General features: G+C 36.4%; 4 protein-coding genes across 4 annotated transcripts; 2 read left to right on the top strand and 2 right to left on the bottom strand.

The window, feature by feature from the left end:
- Window positions 1–350: 350 nt before the first annotated feature.
- Window positions 351–1,794, top strand: LOC18588110 (putative WRKY transcription factor 59). Its single transcript, XM_007012307.3, has 3 exons — window positions 351–720; window positions 819–960; window positions 1,373–1,794. The coding sequence occupies exons 1-3, from the start codon at window positions 507–509 to the stop codon at window positions 1,494–1,496; spliced, it is 480 nt and encodes a 159-aa protein (XP_007012369.2). The 5' UTR covers window positions 351–506; the 3' UTR covers window positions 1,497–1,794.
- Window positions 1,795–4,402: 2,608 nt separating this feature from the next.
- LOC18588108 (light-independent protochlorophyllide reductase subunit) lies at window positions 4,403–8,961 on the bottom strand. Its single transcript, XM_007012304.3, has 3 exons — window positions 8,656–8,961; window positions 6,186–8,548; window positions 4,403–5,749 (listed from the first exon to the last, which is right to left on the bottom strand). Exons 2-3 carry the CDS (start codon window positions 8,459–8,461, stop codon window positions 4,654–4,656), a joined length of 3,372 nt encoding a protein of 1,123 aa, XP_007012366.3. The 5' UTR covers window positions 8,462–8,548; window positions 8,656–8,961; the 3' UTR covers window positions 4,403–4,653.
- A 13-nt stretch (window positions 8,962–8,974) lies between these two features.
- LOC18588107 (S-adenosyl-L-methionine-dependent methyltransferases superfamily protein) lies at window positions 8,975–11,948 on the top strand. The gene is made up of 9 exons (XM_018127146.2): window positions 8,975–9,126; window positions 9,390–9,736; window positions 9,855–9,963; window positions 10,062–10,286; window positions 10,374–10,473; window positions 10,562–10,672; window positions 10,826–10,909; window positions 11,135–11,193; window positions 11,337–11,948. Exons 2-9 carry the CDS (start codon window positions 9,559–9,561, stop codon window positions 11,527–11,529), a joined length of 1,059 nt encoding a protein of 352 aa, XP_017982635.2. The 5' UTR covers window positions 8,975–9,126; window positions 9,390–9,558; the 3' UTR covers window positions 11,530–11,948.
- A 1,462-nt stretch (window positions 11,949–13,410) lies between these two features.
- Window positions 13,411–14,298, bottom strand: LOC18588105 (protein phosphatase). Its single transcript, XM_007012300.3, has 3 exons — window positions 14,042–14,298; window positions 13,867–13,951; window positions 13,411–13,770 (listed from the first exon to the last, which is right to left on the bottom strand). Exons 1-3 carry the CDS (start codon window positions 14,131–14,133, stop codon window positions 13,663–13,665), a joined length of 285 nt encoding a protein of 94 aa, XP_007012362.2. The 5' UTR covers window positions 14,134–14,298; the 3' UTR covers window positions 13,411–13,662.
- Between the last annotated feature and the right edge of the window lie 1,792 nt (window positions 14,299–16,090).

Here is a 16,090-nt window from a genome sequence, read left to right as displayed (position 1 = left end):
TTGGTCATCTTATAATTCACACATATAGCCAATCGCCTTCAGTCTTCTGGGCGCTAAATATAGCTGCAAAATCCAGCTGCTCCTGATGGAATTTAGCAACTTTCTTCCTTTTCTTGGGTGGGGGAGGAGCAAGCTACATGTAGAGCTCAGAATAATCTTATCATCTTCGAGTCACAATCACTTTTGACTTGTCTTCTCTCACACCGTTGTGAAGGGGGTTGGTCTAAGCACGAGACTGGAAGCTAAATTCACACAAACAAATGCAGGAAGTCTTCCTCTCAAGTCATCCTTTGGGAGGCCCCCACTTCCATATAACTTCTTGAAGGTACGTACCTGGGCCCCAAATATCTCAATTCTTAGGCATTCAGCATTAACATTGAAGCTTCCTGCAATATCACAGGAAGGTCATGGCGAAGCCACCTTGCTGATAAAGCCATATAGGAATAATATATGTATACCATTATCGAAAACTGTATAGACATTAGTCCTTTGTTTTCGATATCTAGATGTCTACTGTCAATTTTAAACCGCCAGACTCACCAGAAAGTGATCATGCCAATCAATCCAATTTTGAGTTCCCTGACGATTACTTCACTTTTGACAGTTGGCTGGAGGATTGTCCTGAAGCAATCAGCTCAGGGACAACTGAGAATCCTGTTAATCAAGCCAATGAAGTTAATGATTCTGCTGGTGCTAGCAGCCTCCTTCAAGGACCAGCTGGTAACAGTAGGAAAATTCATTACCTACATCTTAAGTTCCTATATTAGTCTGTTGTCACTGAGAATCATCCTTCTTCCTTGTTTTACTTGTGTTAACAGGAGAAAGTGAAACTATCAGGGAGAGGAGGGAATTCAAAGAAAGATATGCATTCAGGACCAAGTCAGAGGTTGAGATACTTGATGATGGGTACAGATGGAGGAAATATGGGAAGAAGATGGTGAAGAACAGCCCAAACCCAAGGTATTTCCTATGCTTGTATGCTTTTAATCTTTCAACTCAGAGGTTTCATTATATTAGTTAACTACGATTAATCATTGCGGCATGTAATAATTTTCTACAAAGGCTGCAATTAAGCCAGCTAAGATCAGATATATTCCGATTATTCAAATTCGTTGGGAGTTTTGGACATATCAGTTTTCTTAGATGATAACTACTGTTGACCAATACTCTCATGAATCAAAGCCAAACTAATTTAAAAGATCTTCGTATCGTCCATTAACAAAATAAATAGAAGATGAAATACTGCTAGATTCTATATAATAATAGTGCTGCCAAAGTACCTGTTTAACGTATGATTTTGAGTCTGTAGCACCAAGTCGTAGGAGACCAACTTAAACTCTCAGAAGTTCATTTCTTATTATTTGATTAACAGGAACTATTATAGATGTTCTGTTGAAGGGTGCACCGTGAAGAAAAGAGTTGAAAGAGACAGAGAGGATCCAAGTTATGTAATTACAACTTATGAGGGGATCCATAATCACCAAAGCGCTTCTTGAACCAGTGGTTTTCTCAGGTTCCATCGAGTTCTTTGACAGTTAATATCCTACAGCCAGTACTCCTGCAGAAGGCCTACATATGCATCGATCACATGATCCTCAGCATGATACTCAATTCATGTATGGTTAAGAAAACTAAAGATCTCAGGATCGGAATACATGGGGTTTGGCCACCTTTATTTCTTTCTATTGCTTTATTATGTATAATTTGTTGGCTGGCAGAACCCTGAGTTTCACTCCCCGTTTTCAACTGATAGATTTTAATTATAAGCTGATAGCATTGGTGACTTTGACAGAAGGATGCCTGTTACGTGTTAACCGCACAAAGCAAGATTAGTGAACACAAATACCAATTTGTTCAGGATTGGTAGACGTTGCTAGGAGACAGAAAATCAAGCTTGGAGACGGTAAAATCTTACATGAGATTCTTTTGAACTGTTTGATTCGATTGGTGACGTTCTTTTTTTTTTCTTTTTTGGCCAAAAAAGATTGGAAATTTTGTTGCAAATCAATCACTTTAAGTCCATATCAGTAACGCAGCCTCCATACGAGATTCTGAAAACTCTAGTTGTACTAGGAAACTAGAAAACAAATCATGTTGGCCCAGGCAATCCATCCTTATCCAGAATGAAGACCAAAGATGATGGAGTTGCTTTCATTTCTCAGGACACCATTCTCTTTGATTGGATTGCAAGCCAATCTGCTGCTTGATTAGCAGTTCTTGAAACCAAACTAAGCTTGGAAAATCTGATTTGCTGTCTTAGTTTTCCAATATCCCACGCTATTGGCAGCAACTTTCATTTGTTTCTCTACTGCTTTTCTTTTGCAATTCCGTTATAAGCACCTTTGGGTGTCATATGGATCACTAGCTGAAAACCCTTTTCTTTTGCCAAAAGGACTCCCTGTCTCAAAGCCTCTGCCTCCACTAAAATACCTGACTCTGCGCAGATGTTTCTGCCAATGCCATCAATTGTACAACCCGTATTATCTCGAGCTACAACTCCAATTCCAGCCTCCTTACTCTCTTGACTGAAGGCTCCATCACAATTTGTTTTGATCCATCGTACAGGAGGGGCTTTCCACCTCTCTTCATTCAACATTGCCTGCCTACTCTCATTTGTTGAACTGTTAGGAGCAACTGCCATGGTGTTTAAAAATTCTGTAATTACAGCCTCTGCTCTTGTAATGATGCTGATACGGTTAGGGGAGGAAAGCTCAAGCGCAACTTCACATATAGCCTTCCAAATTGTCCAACTGATAAACCAAAAGTCTGGTCATGATGGTTCCTTTCAGTCTTATGTCCTTGATATTACCCCCAAAGTGACAACAGCCAAGATTCAAACCTGTTTCCCACGGGTGTGTTTATTCCCAGAGCCAAAGGAGTCCCAAGCCATACTTGCTTAGCCCACCCACAACGCAAAATAACATGTTCAATTGATTCCTGGTCAATACCACAAATTTGACAGCTTGGAGAACTCACCACCTTCCTTTTCCAAAGATTTTCTCTAGTAGCAACTACATTGTTGCACACTCCCCAGAGGAAGTTAAGTGCCTTTAGATTCCAAATTTTCTTGTCAATTACATGGGAAGATGATGCTGCCTTAGAATTATCATCTCTGACAGAACGTTTAATGTGCTTTATCCGGATTTAACAGAATACTGCCCATTTTCTGTAATAGGCCACACAACCTTCCCCTTCGCCCCATGCTGGCAAATAGGAACTTCCAGTATAACCCTTTTCTGGTGCTCTGTGGAAAAAATCTTGAACCTCCTTAATATCCAAGAGGCAACTTCTCTGTTCAAACAATCGATCCTTTCATAGGATAAATTCTGTGTCCCAGCAATAACAGCCACAAACGTGCAGAAAGAGAAATTCAAGTCAAAGATCAAAGTTTGAAATCACTCCAAAAAGCAATTATAGTCTCATCCACAAAAGAATATTATCAGTAAGGCAAGCGACTTGAGGGCTTCTGAATTGCTGCCATATGGTCTCCAAACTCTGGTCCGGGGCAGGAAAATATCAAAGTTCTTTCCGGGGGCAGAACAGATTTGACCTCATAATTAGTCCAAGCATTTTCCCTAATACAATGGATTAATTGCCGCAATTAAGTCTGCTAACCCACTTCACCAGTCTCTTCAGGGTTGAAAGACTATATCTTAAATAGTGCATAATTCCATGTTTTCCATTGTATCAAAAGTCAAAACTGCCTGTTGCTCAAAAGTGAAGACTAGAATCCATCACTGATAGAAGTTCTTTCTCGACTTTAAATTCAGAGAGGCAGGGAAAGATGAAACATGGGCAATTGTCATAATCTCCATAACTTTTCTTTTGTCAAAAACTTCGTTTTAGTTCTCTTTTTGTCATATAATTATGCAAGAAAATCTTTATTTCCACTTTGAAGAACAGTAAATGAGCATCCATCAATGCTACGACACTCTAAAGAGACTAAGCCAAGAACTCAATAAAATTTCGCTGCATCGCCTACCCCTGGTGTGTCCATTAAAGATAAAGCTGCTCTCTCGTTTTATGCGACAATATCAGAGGATTCTAAAACCAATAAAAGGTGCCTTTACGGATATCTCTCATTTGCACTACCTTTCTATACTACGGTAGATTTGCAGCTTTGATAGGGAAGGGATGTGTTGACTCTGATATCCAATATTTGGACCCAAAAAATCGAAACAAAAGAGAAACTATGGGGAAGAAAGTCCGCCTCTCTTCTTTTGCTCTGGTTCCAAGATCTGTTGCTAAACCCATAGAAAAAAATGGACGGTATTGACACTTGCACCACTTGATATTTCTAATAACAACCGGAATCATCAATATAATTATAGACCTGTGGTGAGCATGTGACTTCATCGCATCATTAACAAAGTATTGGAAGAGAACAAGAGGCACAGAAAACCCAGGAAACTTTCCCTATATGCTTCATTTATCAAATGGACATGAACTGATTACATGTATATAGACATAAAAATGCAAATTAGATTTCCTACTGGGCTGTACAGCTTGCCAACTAAGTGCAGAAAAACTTAATACATACATACAGAAATAATGAAATGCCCTACACTGTTAACTCTACAAATGAAGGCATATTCTTAGTAAATGCTCCACTTAGAGTAGTCAAAAACTGCAACCTACAACAAATTTGACACCTTACTTTGGAAAGATGACATTAGGGTTTCTAGAATGTGGGCCCAAATCTGTCAATTCTTTCCAACCAGTTTCTGCTTCATGAACATTAGAGGTTAGACTCCACAGCACATTCCTAGCCTGCATCTTTCTCATCACCGGTGGGTAGAATTTTACAATGGCCTTTGACTTTGAAAATGTGTTCATATTGGACTTAGCCGTGCCGCTAGAAAGCAACCAGCGGGTCCCAGACTGTTGCTGTGCTTTAGTACCCCAAAGGTACTGCTCATCAGGCTCAGTAATTAACCCAGCAAGATGGACCTCGGTGATTTTGAAAAATGGAGTACCTTCTTTTTTTTCCTCCCCATCCTCTTCAGGATTCTCTTCCTGATCTCCTTCAGACTCTGTGCTACAGATTCCTTGCTCTAGAGGGACAGAAGCCCTCTCTACTTGAATTAAAGCCATCATTGAAGTGCCAACTGGTTCATAGTTTCGAAGGGGATCTCTAAGCAACACCATGAGAGCTAGCGTAAAGTTGTTCCCCAACAACCCATGCTTTCTACAAGATGCTTTACCCAAGTTAACATGTTTTGTCAATATTCCACTAACCAAATCAATGCACTTGGCTTTATGAGCCACAAGCAACTGCATCGTGTGGTCACTTATTTGATCTTCATCACCAATAATTCCAGCATCCAGCCTTAACCACTCATCCAATGTTATCGAAAGACCCATTAATCTATTAACATCATCAACATCATCTCTGAAATCCAGAGACTGTGAACCTGCAGCTCCCTCCAAACTGAAAAACTTACCAAACTTTGAATCCTTTCCTGTAATAAAATACTTATTGCTAGAGGACAAAGGACTGACGGTTGATGGTGCATCCTCATCTGACATGCCACATTGAATTTTCAAACCCTCTATTGCAAGGGCTTCAATCCTATTCATGGCTGATGGAACAAGGTTTTCCAAAGATATACAACCTGGGCTCATCTCACCACCAACGAGGCCTGAGCTTAGATTATCATAGCTCCAGCAACATTGAAATCCTTCAACTTCCTTTCTCTGATAAAATGAATCCTGATCGCATAGTGATTCTTGCTGCAACTCAACCTGCCTGTCATAATGATTTTGAATTAATAAAACAGGCATATCAAGAAGCAAAAGAAGGATAAAAGAGAAAAACGGAAAAAAAAAAAAAAAAAGAAATTGAGAAACTGAAAACAAGATTACTTCATAAATTCATGCAATTGACTGACGTGACAGGATATGTGATTTTTGGTTGAATTGATGTATAGGATCTGTCATGAACCCTGTGTTTTTGTTGGAAAGGGTGTTTTGTATAGGGAATGGCTGGGATGCTTTTGTTGTTGTGTGTTCTTCTTGCAAAGACTGGATTTTAAGTTGATATGGGTCTAATAGCAACTTAAAACCATAACTTAAAATACGGTGCTGACCTTGTTTCTAACAGGGTTTTGTTGTCATTCCCTGTTGTTAAATGAAATGCCTACTTTTCAAAAAAAAAAAATCATGCAATTGACAAGACTACATACCTCTCTCGCACAACAGCCCTAGGCGTGGCTCCCAGCACAACTTGTTGCAATGTTTTCCCAGTAATATCCTCCAAAGGCATTATTGTCTTTACCTGCAAGGACAAGTCCTCAATTCCAAGTGAAGCCAAGTTTTGTAATATCTCCATAATATCAGTACCCAATCTTGCAGGAAATACAGCTGCTCTAGATACTTGCATGACCAAGTGCCCAACATTTTTACAATTTCTAAAAAGTGAGGGATTCATGGATCGCAGAACACCTCCATCCTTTGTTGGAATGAAATGTCCAAAGCCATCTCCCAGCGGAGGTAATTCACCTCGTTCTGGGGAAAGCGCAATTGGACTTCCAAATCCGTCAGTTTGTACATGTGGAGAACTTTGAAATGCCTTCTCATCTAAGCCCCACTCAAGCATCAAAGCTTCAGTCTCTAAGTTTTCAAGCATGTTGACCTTCCTTCTGTTTTTCAGTGACAGACTTTCCATTTTCTGCTCCTCACTGGGCAGAATAACTGAAGAGAAAGCAAAATCTTCATAGATATCCTCACAGCCAGGAGTGGTGGAACCAATTTCTGCCTCCTCTCCTCCTGCACCAAAATCTAGGATGAAGTCACCAGAGGCAAGGGCTTCATTTTCAAACTCTCTCAACAGACGCTCTCTAGGAGATTCAAGAGCACTATCAGAATTCAAGCTAAATGGATCATGTTCAATTTCCAGCATCTTTAAGAAATCAGTAGCCACAGTGTCAGCAATATCATCCAAACTTAGCCATTTCTTTGTCACTTTGCTAGCCTTGTAATTTGATTTAACCTCCGTAAACTTTTCATGCTCAATAAACTCGTCCAAAGCAGATGGAGATTCTGATATTGATGATTCTGTAAGCAACATGTCTTGAAAAGCTGACTCCAGCTCTTGCACAGTCACTGGTTTGGACCATATATTTCTCTTTTCTTGTCTACAGTCATCTACCACTACCTCCTTGCAACTACTGGAGCTGTGGACCTTTAAAACATGTTCTGCCTCCTCATCAACATCCGAGTCACAATCTTTAAGGATCTCATCCACATTGATAGTTTCGATGGCAGAGCCATCAATAATCTGAATATCACTTTGTTCACATTTAGATGGATCTTTTTGACACATTTCTACACCCTGATCAATGACAAAAAAGTCAATGTTTTCATACTCATCTATGCCTTTAGTGGACTCAGAATTAGGTTTCGGAGGCTCGACATGTTCGGACAATTTATCTAAGCCTGACGGGCTGTGGAAATTCCCTTCATTAAGTTTCTGATATAAAAAACTTATAGATTTGGAAAGTTCGACTCCCAAATTTGGCAACACTTCAGTACCAAACTCTATATCAACAGACAGGGGTGACAGATAAGACCTGTGGTTTACAGTACTTGGAACAGTCCCAACATGGTGAAGCATCCCATTCCCATTACTTGCATGAAGACCTCCACCGTGTCCCATTGCACCTGACCCGATCTCTGTTAGACTTATAAAATTCGATGCATTCATGTTGCCACTAGATTCAACTAAATTGTCCCTAGTTACCAAGAAACTGAAACTGACATTTAGTGTAGCACCTTTAGCCTTGCCAGAAAGTTTAAAGCTTGTTGTCCATTTACCTGAGCCTTTCTCCCCTTCTAAATCCTCCAAAGTATGTGGTAACAGCCTTGTGAGATCAATCCAATGCTCCCCCATACTATTCCCTGGAGCACCAACAATGGAAGCATAGATAAGGAAAAGCTTCACCTCATACTTTGCTGCATTGTGAGGTCCACTTCTACCATGCACATAACATTTATGCATTAACGTCTCTTCAAATTCAGCAATTCCACCCACAACCCTCGCTGCATGAGTAGACAATACCTCCTCCTTCCTCTTCCAATGCACACATAAGCTAAAGTCATTTAAATAGGCAGGCAAGCCTTCAATAGAATGCACATGGAAAAAGAAACAAATATCAAATCGATGACGCCTAATATTAGTTAATGCTTTCAAGGGTTTCTTCCAATTCCACAATGATGATGATTTCTTATCCTTCTGCATCACATCAGCACAGAGGTTTCTTGAGTCCTGCTTTGATTTTGATTCTGAAAGACGGGTTTTTCCAACAGATTTAGATCTAACATTTGATGTGGTAACCAAAGCTTTTGATGAGGGTTTTTGCAAGTAAAGGGCTCTACTTATTTCCTCAATGTCACGCAACAACTGACCATTATTAGAATCACTACCACAATTATTCTTATCAAGCTCCATTTTGGAGTTCATTTTCTCCGTTCCACAAAAGACGGTTATAAACCGCAATAACAGAAATTCTAAACAAATTCAGTCTCCCCAGATATCTTCAACAACCCACTTGAAGCGTTAAGTCATGCACCAAAAAGGAAGAAAAAAATGAATTACAAGATAAATCATTGAAAACCCAGAAAGGAACTAATCAAAGCAAACTAAAATTTACTTACTTGAAATACGATTCTCTTTGCCTGTCAGATGAAACAGTAAACTAAAACCTTGATCGATTTCAGTGGCTTAGCTTTGAACTAAAAACAAAAGGAATAATAAACTCTCCTTTGAATGAAATGAAAAAATGATAACCAAGTCGTTGGCATATTTGGTATTTTCTTGGGATCGTCTAATGTTCATCCTGTTCTCCCTGTATTTTCCCGGAAAATTTTCCCAGTACAAAAGTGGAAAAAGATGTGTTTTTGTCTTTGTATGAACAGCTTGTACTTTGACTCGTTGGTGAAACTGAGGCAGCAAAAACAGTCTTCTATATCTAATTTTATAATAGAGTTCGGATACAGTGTCGTCGATCTCATCTTATTATCTAAAGAATGGGTTCTCTTGCCGTTAGATTGCTAAGTATGAACAATAGTGATCTTCGTTTGGGTATTTACAGGGCTGACCACTAGCGTGTCATCATCCACCGACAGGTTATTCTTTGTTTGTTTTAATCTACTACAACCAGGAAATTAAAGTTTTCAATCTATATCCTTCAACTTTTCCTTTAGATGTTTTGATTGATTTCACTCAGTTTTCTATCAATTGAGTTTCCTATTGTGGGTTTACTTGATTGGTGATATTTCAACTCAATTTACACATTGCATGTCAAATGCTTGTCATTTTGGATTTCTTGTGAGTTTTCTAACATCCATTTACTAATGAAAAGATCTGGATTTATGATTCTGATTCCCAGGCCATTTACCTACCAGAAAGGTCCAAGACAAAGCCCAAAAGCCCCATGTCCGTGACGCCAAATTTTAGGCAGCTTACCAGCCATAGACGGCAACTAGGGTTATCCTTTGTATCTTACCCAACACCAACAGATAATTGAAGCACTTGTATTCTCAGCAGACGGAAAAATTATGATGCAGGCGCCTTATGATGCAACGGTGCGGTTGATGTTGGCTTCTCTGGAGCGGAATTTGCTGCCTGATGCTGTTATAAGGAGGCTAACACGGTTGCTCTTGGCTAGCCGTCTCCGCTCTGGTTATAGACCCTCCATTGAACTCCAACTCTCTGACCTCCTCCAATTCGCTCACTGTACGTACATTTGTTAAATGCTATAGTAACTTTTTCTTTGATTTTTTTCTGTTTTTTGGCTTACCCTGATTTGATGTTGTTGTGTTCCATTGACCTGTTTGTTAATTTGACATTGCAGCTTTAAAGGAGATGCCTATAGCTATCAAGACAGATAAGCCTAAAACTCAACATTACGAACTGCCAACATCTTTCTTCAAGTTGGTTCTTGGGAAGAACTTCAAATACAGGTGCTTTGTTTCCTTTTACGTTCTTCAAGTTGGAAGAGTTCGATATTTGTGTTTTATAGTTATTGACTTACATGGTTGTCATGTATGGAATGATGCAGTTGTTGTTACTTCTCTGATGGGTCGAGAACTTTGGAGGATGCTGAGGAAGCAATGTTAGAGCTGTACTGTGAGAGGTCGCAATTGAAAGATGGGCACACAGTTCTTGATGTGGGGTGTGGATGGGGTTCACTTTCTCTGCACATTGCCCGGAAATATCCCAATTGCAGGGTCACAGGAATCTGCAATTCCACCACACAGAAAGCTTTTATAGAGGAGCAATGCCGGTAAATATGCTACTTGCTATGTATAAATGATAGTATTAACATGTTAACTGCTTTGAGTTTTGAAACTATTTTTTGTTACCTTAACAGGGATCATCAGTTACAGAATGTGGAGATCATTGTTGCAGACATAAGCTCATTTGAAATGGAGGCATCATACGACAGGATATATTCCATTGAAATGTTTGAGGTTAATTGTTTTTGCTGTCAGTACGTGCTACTACACAGAGTTACTGTTGATAGTTGGAAATTAAACTAATTGTGGTTTCTTTTAACAGCATATGAAGAACTATCAGGATCTTCTCAAGACGCTATCCAAGTGGATGAAACAGGATAGTCTTCTTTTTGTTCATTATTTCTGCCATAAAGCATTTGCTTACCACTTTGAGGTATGCATATAAATTGATTCTGCTGCGTGACCTTTATTGACATTGCTAATATGGGTTTAGGCAATAAGTAGACATCAGACAATTTTATGAACTTATTTTAATTATAAGGCTCTTAGCTGATATGACAGTATTTTCTCAAACATTCTTATCTAGGACATAAATGAAGATGACTGGATAACTAGGTACTTCTTCACAGGAGGTACAATGCCTTCAGCTAATCTGCTTCTTTATTTCCAGGTAAGGTTTACACTCCACACGATGGAGTTTGCGGTTTTGTTGCATCTCATATATGATATGAATTCTGAAAATTGAGATCAACAGCACTTGATTTTGACTATTCCTGACTAATAAAGGAAAAAAAAAAAAGTTTTCCCATGATGCCTAACCATGTAAAGGAATATGCATATTTGAGCATGGGCTAAATCACTTGTTGATGGCTTCTTGTTCATCATATGTATGCAGGATGATGTTTCTGTTGTCAATCATTGGCTTGTGAATGGGAAACATTATGCACAGACTAGGTGAGAGAAGTTATTCTGTAAAACCAAAATTCATCAGACACTAACAACAGCTATAGTGATTTGTTTAAGAATGAACTTTGAGGCTAGAAAAGTTCTTTCCCTGTTAAAAGTTTGAATGTTCTCATAGAAAATTTGTTTTGCAGTGAAGAGTGGCTCAAGAGAATGGACCACAACCTGGCTTCCATTAAGCCAATAATGGAGTCAACCTATGGCAAGGATCAGGCTGTCAAATGGACCGTCTATTGGAGAACATTCTTTATCGCTGTTGCAGAACTTTTTGGATACAATAATGGAGAAGAATGGATGGTTGCACTATTCCTATTCAAAAAGAAATGAAGCAGTCAATGCTCCTTTCCACCTGAAACCAACATTGGAGGATAAAAGTATGTTCATTTTGCAATAAAAGGCTGCTATATGCAATTATTACTTCTATAACAGGAACTCCAGAATTGTTGAATAACATATTCATACCTGATGAAATTGGTCTTCCAGGGCTCTTGTATTCCAAGAAAGCTGTAACAACCGCATCAGGAACCAAAATAGCCTATTTTTTCCAATGTTTTACTTCGTGCTGTTATCTTATATGTTAGTAATCCTTGCTAGTTTTTTATTTGTTAAGTTAATCCTTACTAGTTACTATTGTTTAATTTCAATTTTAACCAGTGCCCCTTTGTGGGAGTTCAGGGAGTATACATAATATAGGAGAATATCTAAGGCCTGGATATCAATATAAGCTCTTTCATTATTAAGAATAAGTCTTACCCTGACATGTTTTTGGACTGTGTTGGGTGACTAAAGGCAGGACTGTTGCAGATGTAACTATCTATTGAGCAAAGTGGAGAGTGCATAATTTAAATTCATGCAACGAAACAAAAATAGTTTGAGATTGAAACTTTGTGGAGTTTAGAAAGGGTCTTTTTTGTTAACAGAGGTACAAGACTTCTGTTGGATCTCCCCGCTGATCACACATCCCTGGATCTTTACTCCTATGGTGAAGTTTTACTGAAATGATATATAAGAATAGAAATAATAACGCTTATCATGAATTTCAGCAAAATAAACGTCTGCATCAAAATTCATATTGGTCAATTAAAATTATCAAATGAATTTCCTTGTCACAATCAATACCAATTGAGTTTTCCTGAATCAGAACCAACAAATTCAACTATCTTTTTTATTGAAAGATAACAAATTCAACTATCTTAACAAGTACTTCGACACTGGGCTTTATTTTTTCACCTTCTCTATCAAGTTCTTATCTACCAAAATCCTCACTATAAAATGAAACAACTAAACTACTCCTCAGGGCAATTTAAGCAAAAACTAACCAGTTTCATGCGAGTAGCTGTATCATTAATATCTGCAACTGAGGATGGTTGTTACTTGCAACCAGCTTTAACAAATGGTATATGTTGATTGCCTGAAGAAACAACCAAAATTACCTTAGTCAATAAAAGGAAATAACCATTAACAGAGAGAAGAAAGCTTATCATGCAGTAAATAAAAACGTCTAGCAGATACAACATTTCGTTACATCTCATAATTGATAATACGTGAGGTACTCACCACTCAGCTAGATGTTGTGATTTTCTTAAAGGTGATCCACATAAAAACTGCAGCATAAAAGGAATGCAAGGTGGAAAATAGAAATCATAGTCCAAAACAAAGTTTCCTGACAATGCTTCTTCCTTCAGAAGTAGACATCACTTAAATCAACATCTCATGATATATGTGTTGAACATGAGATGATGACTGGAAGACTTTTCTGTCTTCTTTAACTGACACAATGCACAAATTTCGGAGGGGTGAAAGAAAATCAAGAGCTTGTCCAAACAATGTAGAATCAAAATCCAGCAAAATCAGAAAAATATGATGTAGCATGGGGTCATGCTCAACTTAGAAGATAGTAGAGAAGAAGCAATGGTGTTACTGCTACTTATATGTAGTCTGTCTGAGGTTGTGAGACTAAACAAGGACAAATTGGTTCAATGACCAGAGCACAATTTGTAAAGCTTCCCATGATATACACATAATAGGTAATACATCGTGCACTCAAACAAAATGTGTCAGTTTTAGGTGGCAGCCAATTGAAACCAGTAGCAGTTTCTGATTAAATTTCCTGTCTCAGATCACTATCAACAACCTGAATCAAGGTGCTATTAGGAGTGCTTACCACAATTTGTCTGAGACAGGCATCACCAACAATGTTACATCTACTTTATCTAATGACTCTATTCGGATTATGTCTATGTTCCATTAAATAACTTATAATTCAGTTCCTCCCTGAGATCTTAACAAGTAACAACCACCTATCCATAATATTTCTCTAACCTCCTCTAGCATCAGCTGTATAAATCACAATGTTTCTTTGAACATAAGTTTATCAAATTTCAAATAATGCAATTAAAAGGAATCACAATAGACAAAATAATGAAAATGTTCAATTGAGTTAGCTTCAACTCTTTGCCACTATTTAGCAGTATTCTCCACTGGGTTTCCACTGTCCTCTTGAAAAACATATCCAACAGGACCTTCAGCTTCCAAGAAGCGACTTAGATGCTTGTCATCCAAATGTTCCTGTCCGACAAAACAAAACCAAATAAACAAAACGAGGAAAGCAATTTATTCCAGAGGGGAAAAACCCCAAAAACAAAAAAGTAAGATGGGATTTACAGAGAGACAAGCTCTATATTTTTGCCACTCAGAAATACATTCCTCTTTATCCCACTGACCCTTCACAAATTTCTCGGAGTACCACCTGCAGTTGAGAGAGGAAGCTACGGCTTAAGAAGGGTTTGAGGGAAATTGAGTAATAAGAGGAAACAGAAAAAGAAGAAGAAGAAGCGACCTGTTAAAGCAATTGTGGTAAGCAGCTCGGAGATGGGCACAAGGCGATGTTGCAGTGGAGCTGCTTTTCTTGTCTCTCTTGCTCAGTCCCATTTCGCATTAGCTGCTAAAGTTGCCAACGATTCACCCAAAGCTTATCTCCCTCCTTTCTCTTCTGGTCTTCCGCAACCCAGGCTTTCGCCGCAGTTGACGATGGCATCAATTTCAATTACACCTTTTTTTTTTTAGACTACTAATAGTAGCAGTATAATGGTCATACTTAGGTACCAAAAAATTAAAAAAAAAACCTAATATTTAGACTATTTGTTTCCAAATCTATAACATAAGTAAAGGAAGCCCCAAAGGGGCTCTCACATCTGATCACGTTTGTGGCTTTTTTTATTGATATGTGATTAATTTAAAATAATTAATTAAAAAAATTTTTGAGATGATTTTTGTGGAGTCGGTTGCATAAAGATTGTCAACAATAAATTTTTTCTATTTAGCTTTAGAAGAGGTTTTTCCCACGTTGAATGATGGTGTTTTGGTTCACAGAAAATTGAAGCTAACAATACTTCTATGTATTAAGATATATTTTTTTTATAAAATATAATACAAAAATAAAATTTTTTAATAGATATTTGTGAATTTCATCCAAGTTTAACGTGAAATAAATTTTTAATTTTTAATGAGATATGATAGAAATTATAAGGTGAATTAATTCTAAATAATTTTAAAGGCATGAGATAAAAAAGTTTTAATTAAAATTGAAGATTATTTAGAAAATTTCATCATTAAAACTAAAAAAATTTAATAAGTATAATTAATATTCATTTTATTTTAACTTTCAAAAAATATTTATTTTATTTTAATAATTTTATTGTATCAATTATGTAGCTTATCAATAATTACTTTTAAAATATTATATTTTCTCAATATGAATTTGATTTCACTATTAGAATCATGCAATTACCAAAATATGATTATTTCAACATTAGCATATATTAAGATCTAAAAAATCAAATATTTTTCAAAAAGATTATTTAAATAAAAATTTGTACTTAATAAGAGAAGAGAAAATATTTAATTTTTTTTAAATAATTATCTTTATATTATCATTACAACTATTATTTATAGCATTCTTAAATTTCAAATTATTTCTCTTTAATTATTATTATTTTTATTTATAATATTATGTAATTTTAAATTATTTTTAATAAAAAATTCAACACTCACGCGAAACGGTGCACCACTCTAGTTCTTATTTAAAAAGAGTAGTCACATATTTTTTTATGAGAATATTGTTTAAATTGAGAATCATATTAACTTTGATTTAAATCTTTAATCACTTTTTTAATTTAATATTTATTTGGCTTAATTAAAAAGTAAAAAAATATTTAAGTAAATTTTTTAATGACATTCAATTAAATTCTATATTTTTATTTTGAACCAAATAATCTCTTATAATTAAAAATTAATTAATTATTCTTAATTAAATTATCATTTATCATTTTATATCATATGATATGATATGTTGACATGTTAGATATAGAATGATTATATGCGCTATTTTGATTAAAAATAATTAATCAATTATTAATTATAATATTTTATTTTATTTAAAATAAAAATATGAAACATTAATTAAATATAATAAAACATAAATATTTATTTAATTTTTTTGAATAGTTTAATTACTTTTTCACATATTATGTCAATCTATTTTTTTCACTTTGTTTCTTACCCTATATCCTGTAATTTTGAATTAAGTTAAAGGTTTAACATTTCAATTCTACTAATTAAGAGGTCTTAATCAACTTTTAACTTGGTACTTGATTCCGTCGTGATAAGAACAACACAGTAAAAGGAGCACATACAACGGTAAATAATTTCAAAGAATATAGCATCCTTCTTTTGAGACAAAGAAGGACTTGTCAAAATATATAGGTTCTTGCCTTTCTATGATTCCTTAGTGCACATGTTATTACTATTCACACAATTAACTTTTTACTGAATACTATTTTTTTTTATCTTAATGTATACCGAAAAGTAGTATCATTTTATCTGAGGA

Source organism: Theobroma cacao, chromosome 9 (genome assembly GCF_053813885.1).
Source record: "Theobroma cacao isolate CCN51 chromosome 9, ASM5381388v1, whole genome shotgun sequence".
Taxonomy (NCBI): domain Eukaryota; kingdom Viridiplantae; phylum Streptophyta; class Magnoliopsida; order Malvales; family Malvaceae; genus Theobroma; species Theobroma cacao.
Note: the sequence above shows the minus strand (reverse complement) of the source record. Positions and strands in the feature narration are given on the sequence as shown.

Coding starts and splice junctions, on each gene's coding strand:
- LOC18588110 (XM_007012307.3), top strand. CDS start 507: ATGTCTACTGTCAATTTTAAACCGCCAGACTCACCAGAAAGTGATCAT. Junction 721..818: donor CCTCCTTCAAGGACCAGCTG/GTAACAGTAGGA, acceptor TTGTGTTAACAG/GAGAAAGTGAAACTATCAGG. Junction 961..1,372: donor AAGAACAGCCCAAACCCAAG/GTATTTCCTATG, acceptor TTTGATTAACAG/GAACTATTATAGATGTTCTG.
- LOC18588105 (XM_007012300.3), bottom strand. CDS start 14,133: ATGGGACTGAGCAAGAGAGACAAGAAAAGCAGCTCCACTGCAACATCG. Junction 13,952..14,041: donor TACCACAATTGCTTTAACAG/GTCGCTTCTTCT, acceptor TCTCAACTGCAG/GTGGTACTCCGAGAAATTTG. Junction 13,771..13,866: donor AATATAGAGCTTGTCTCTCT/GTAAATCCCATC, acceptor TTTGTCGGACAG/GAACATTTGGATGACAAGCA.
- LOC18588108 (XM_007012304.3), bottom strand. CDS start 8,461: ATGAACTCCAAAATGGAGCTTGATAAGAATAATTGTGGTAGTGATTCT. Junction 5,750..6,185: donor AGGGCTGTTGTGCGAGAGAG/GTATGTAGTCTT, acceptor TCATTATGACAG/GCAGGTTGAGTTGCAGCAAG.
- LOC18588107 (XM_018127146.2), top strand. CDS start 9,559: ATGATGCAGGCGCCTTATGATGCAACGGTGCGGTTGATGTTGGCTTCT. Junction 9,737..9,854: donor CCTCCTCCAATTCGCTCACT/GTACGTACATTT, acceptor TTGACATTGCAG/CTTTAAAGGAGATGCCTATA. Junction 10,673..10,825: donor CATTTGCTTACCACTTTGAG/GTATGCATATAA, acceptor ATTCTTATCTAG/GACATAAATGAAGATGACTG.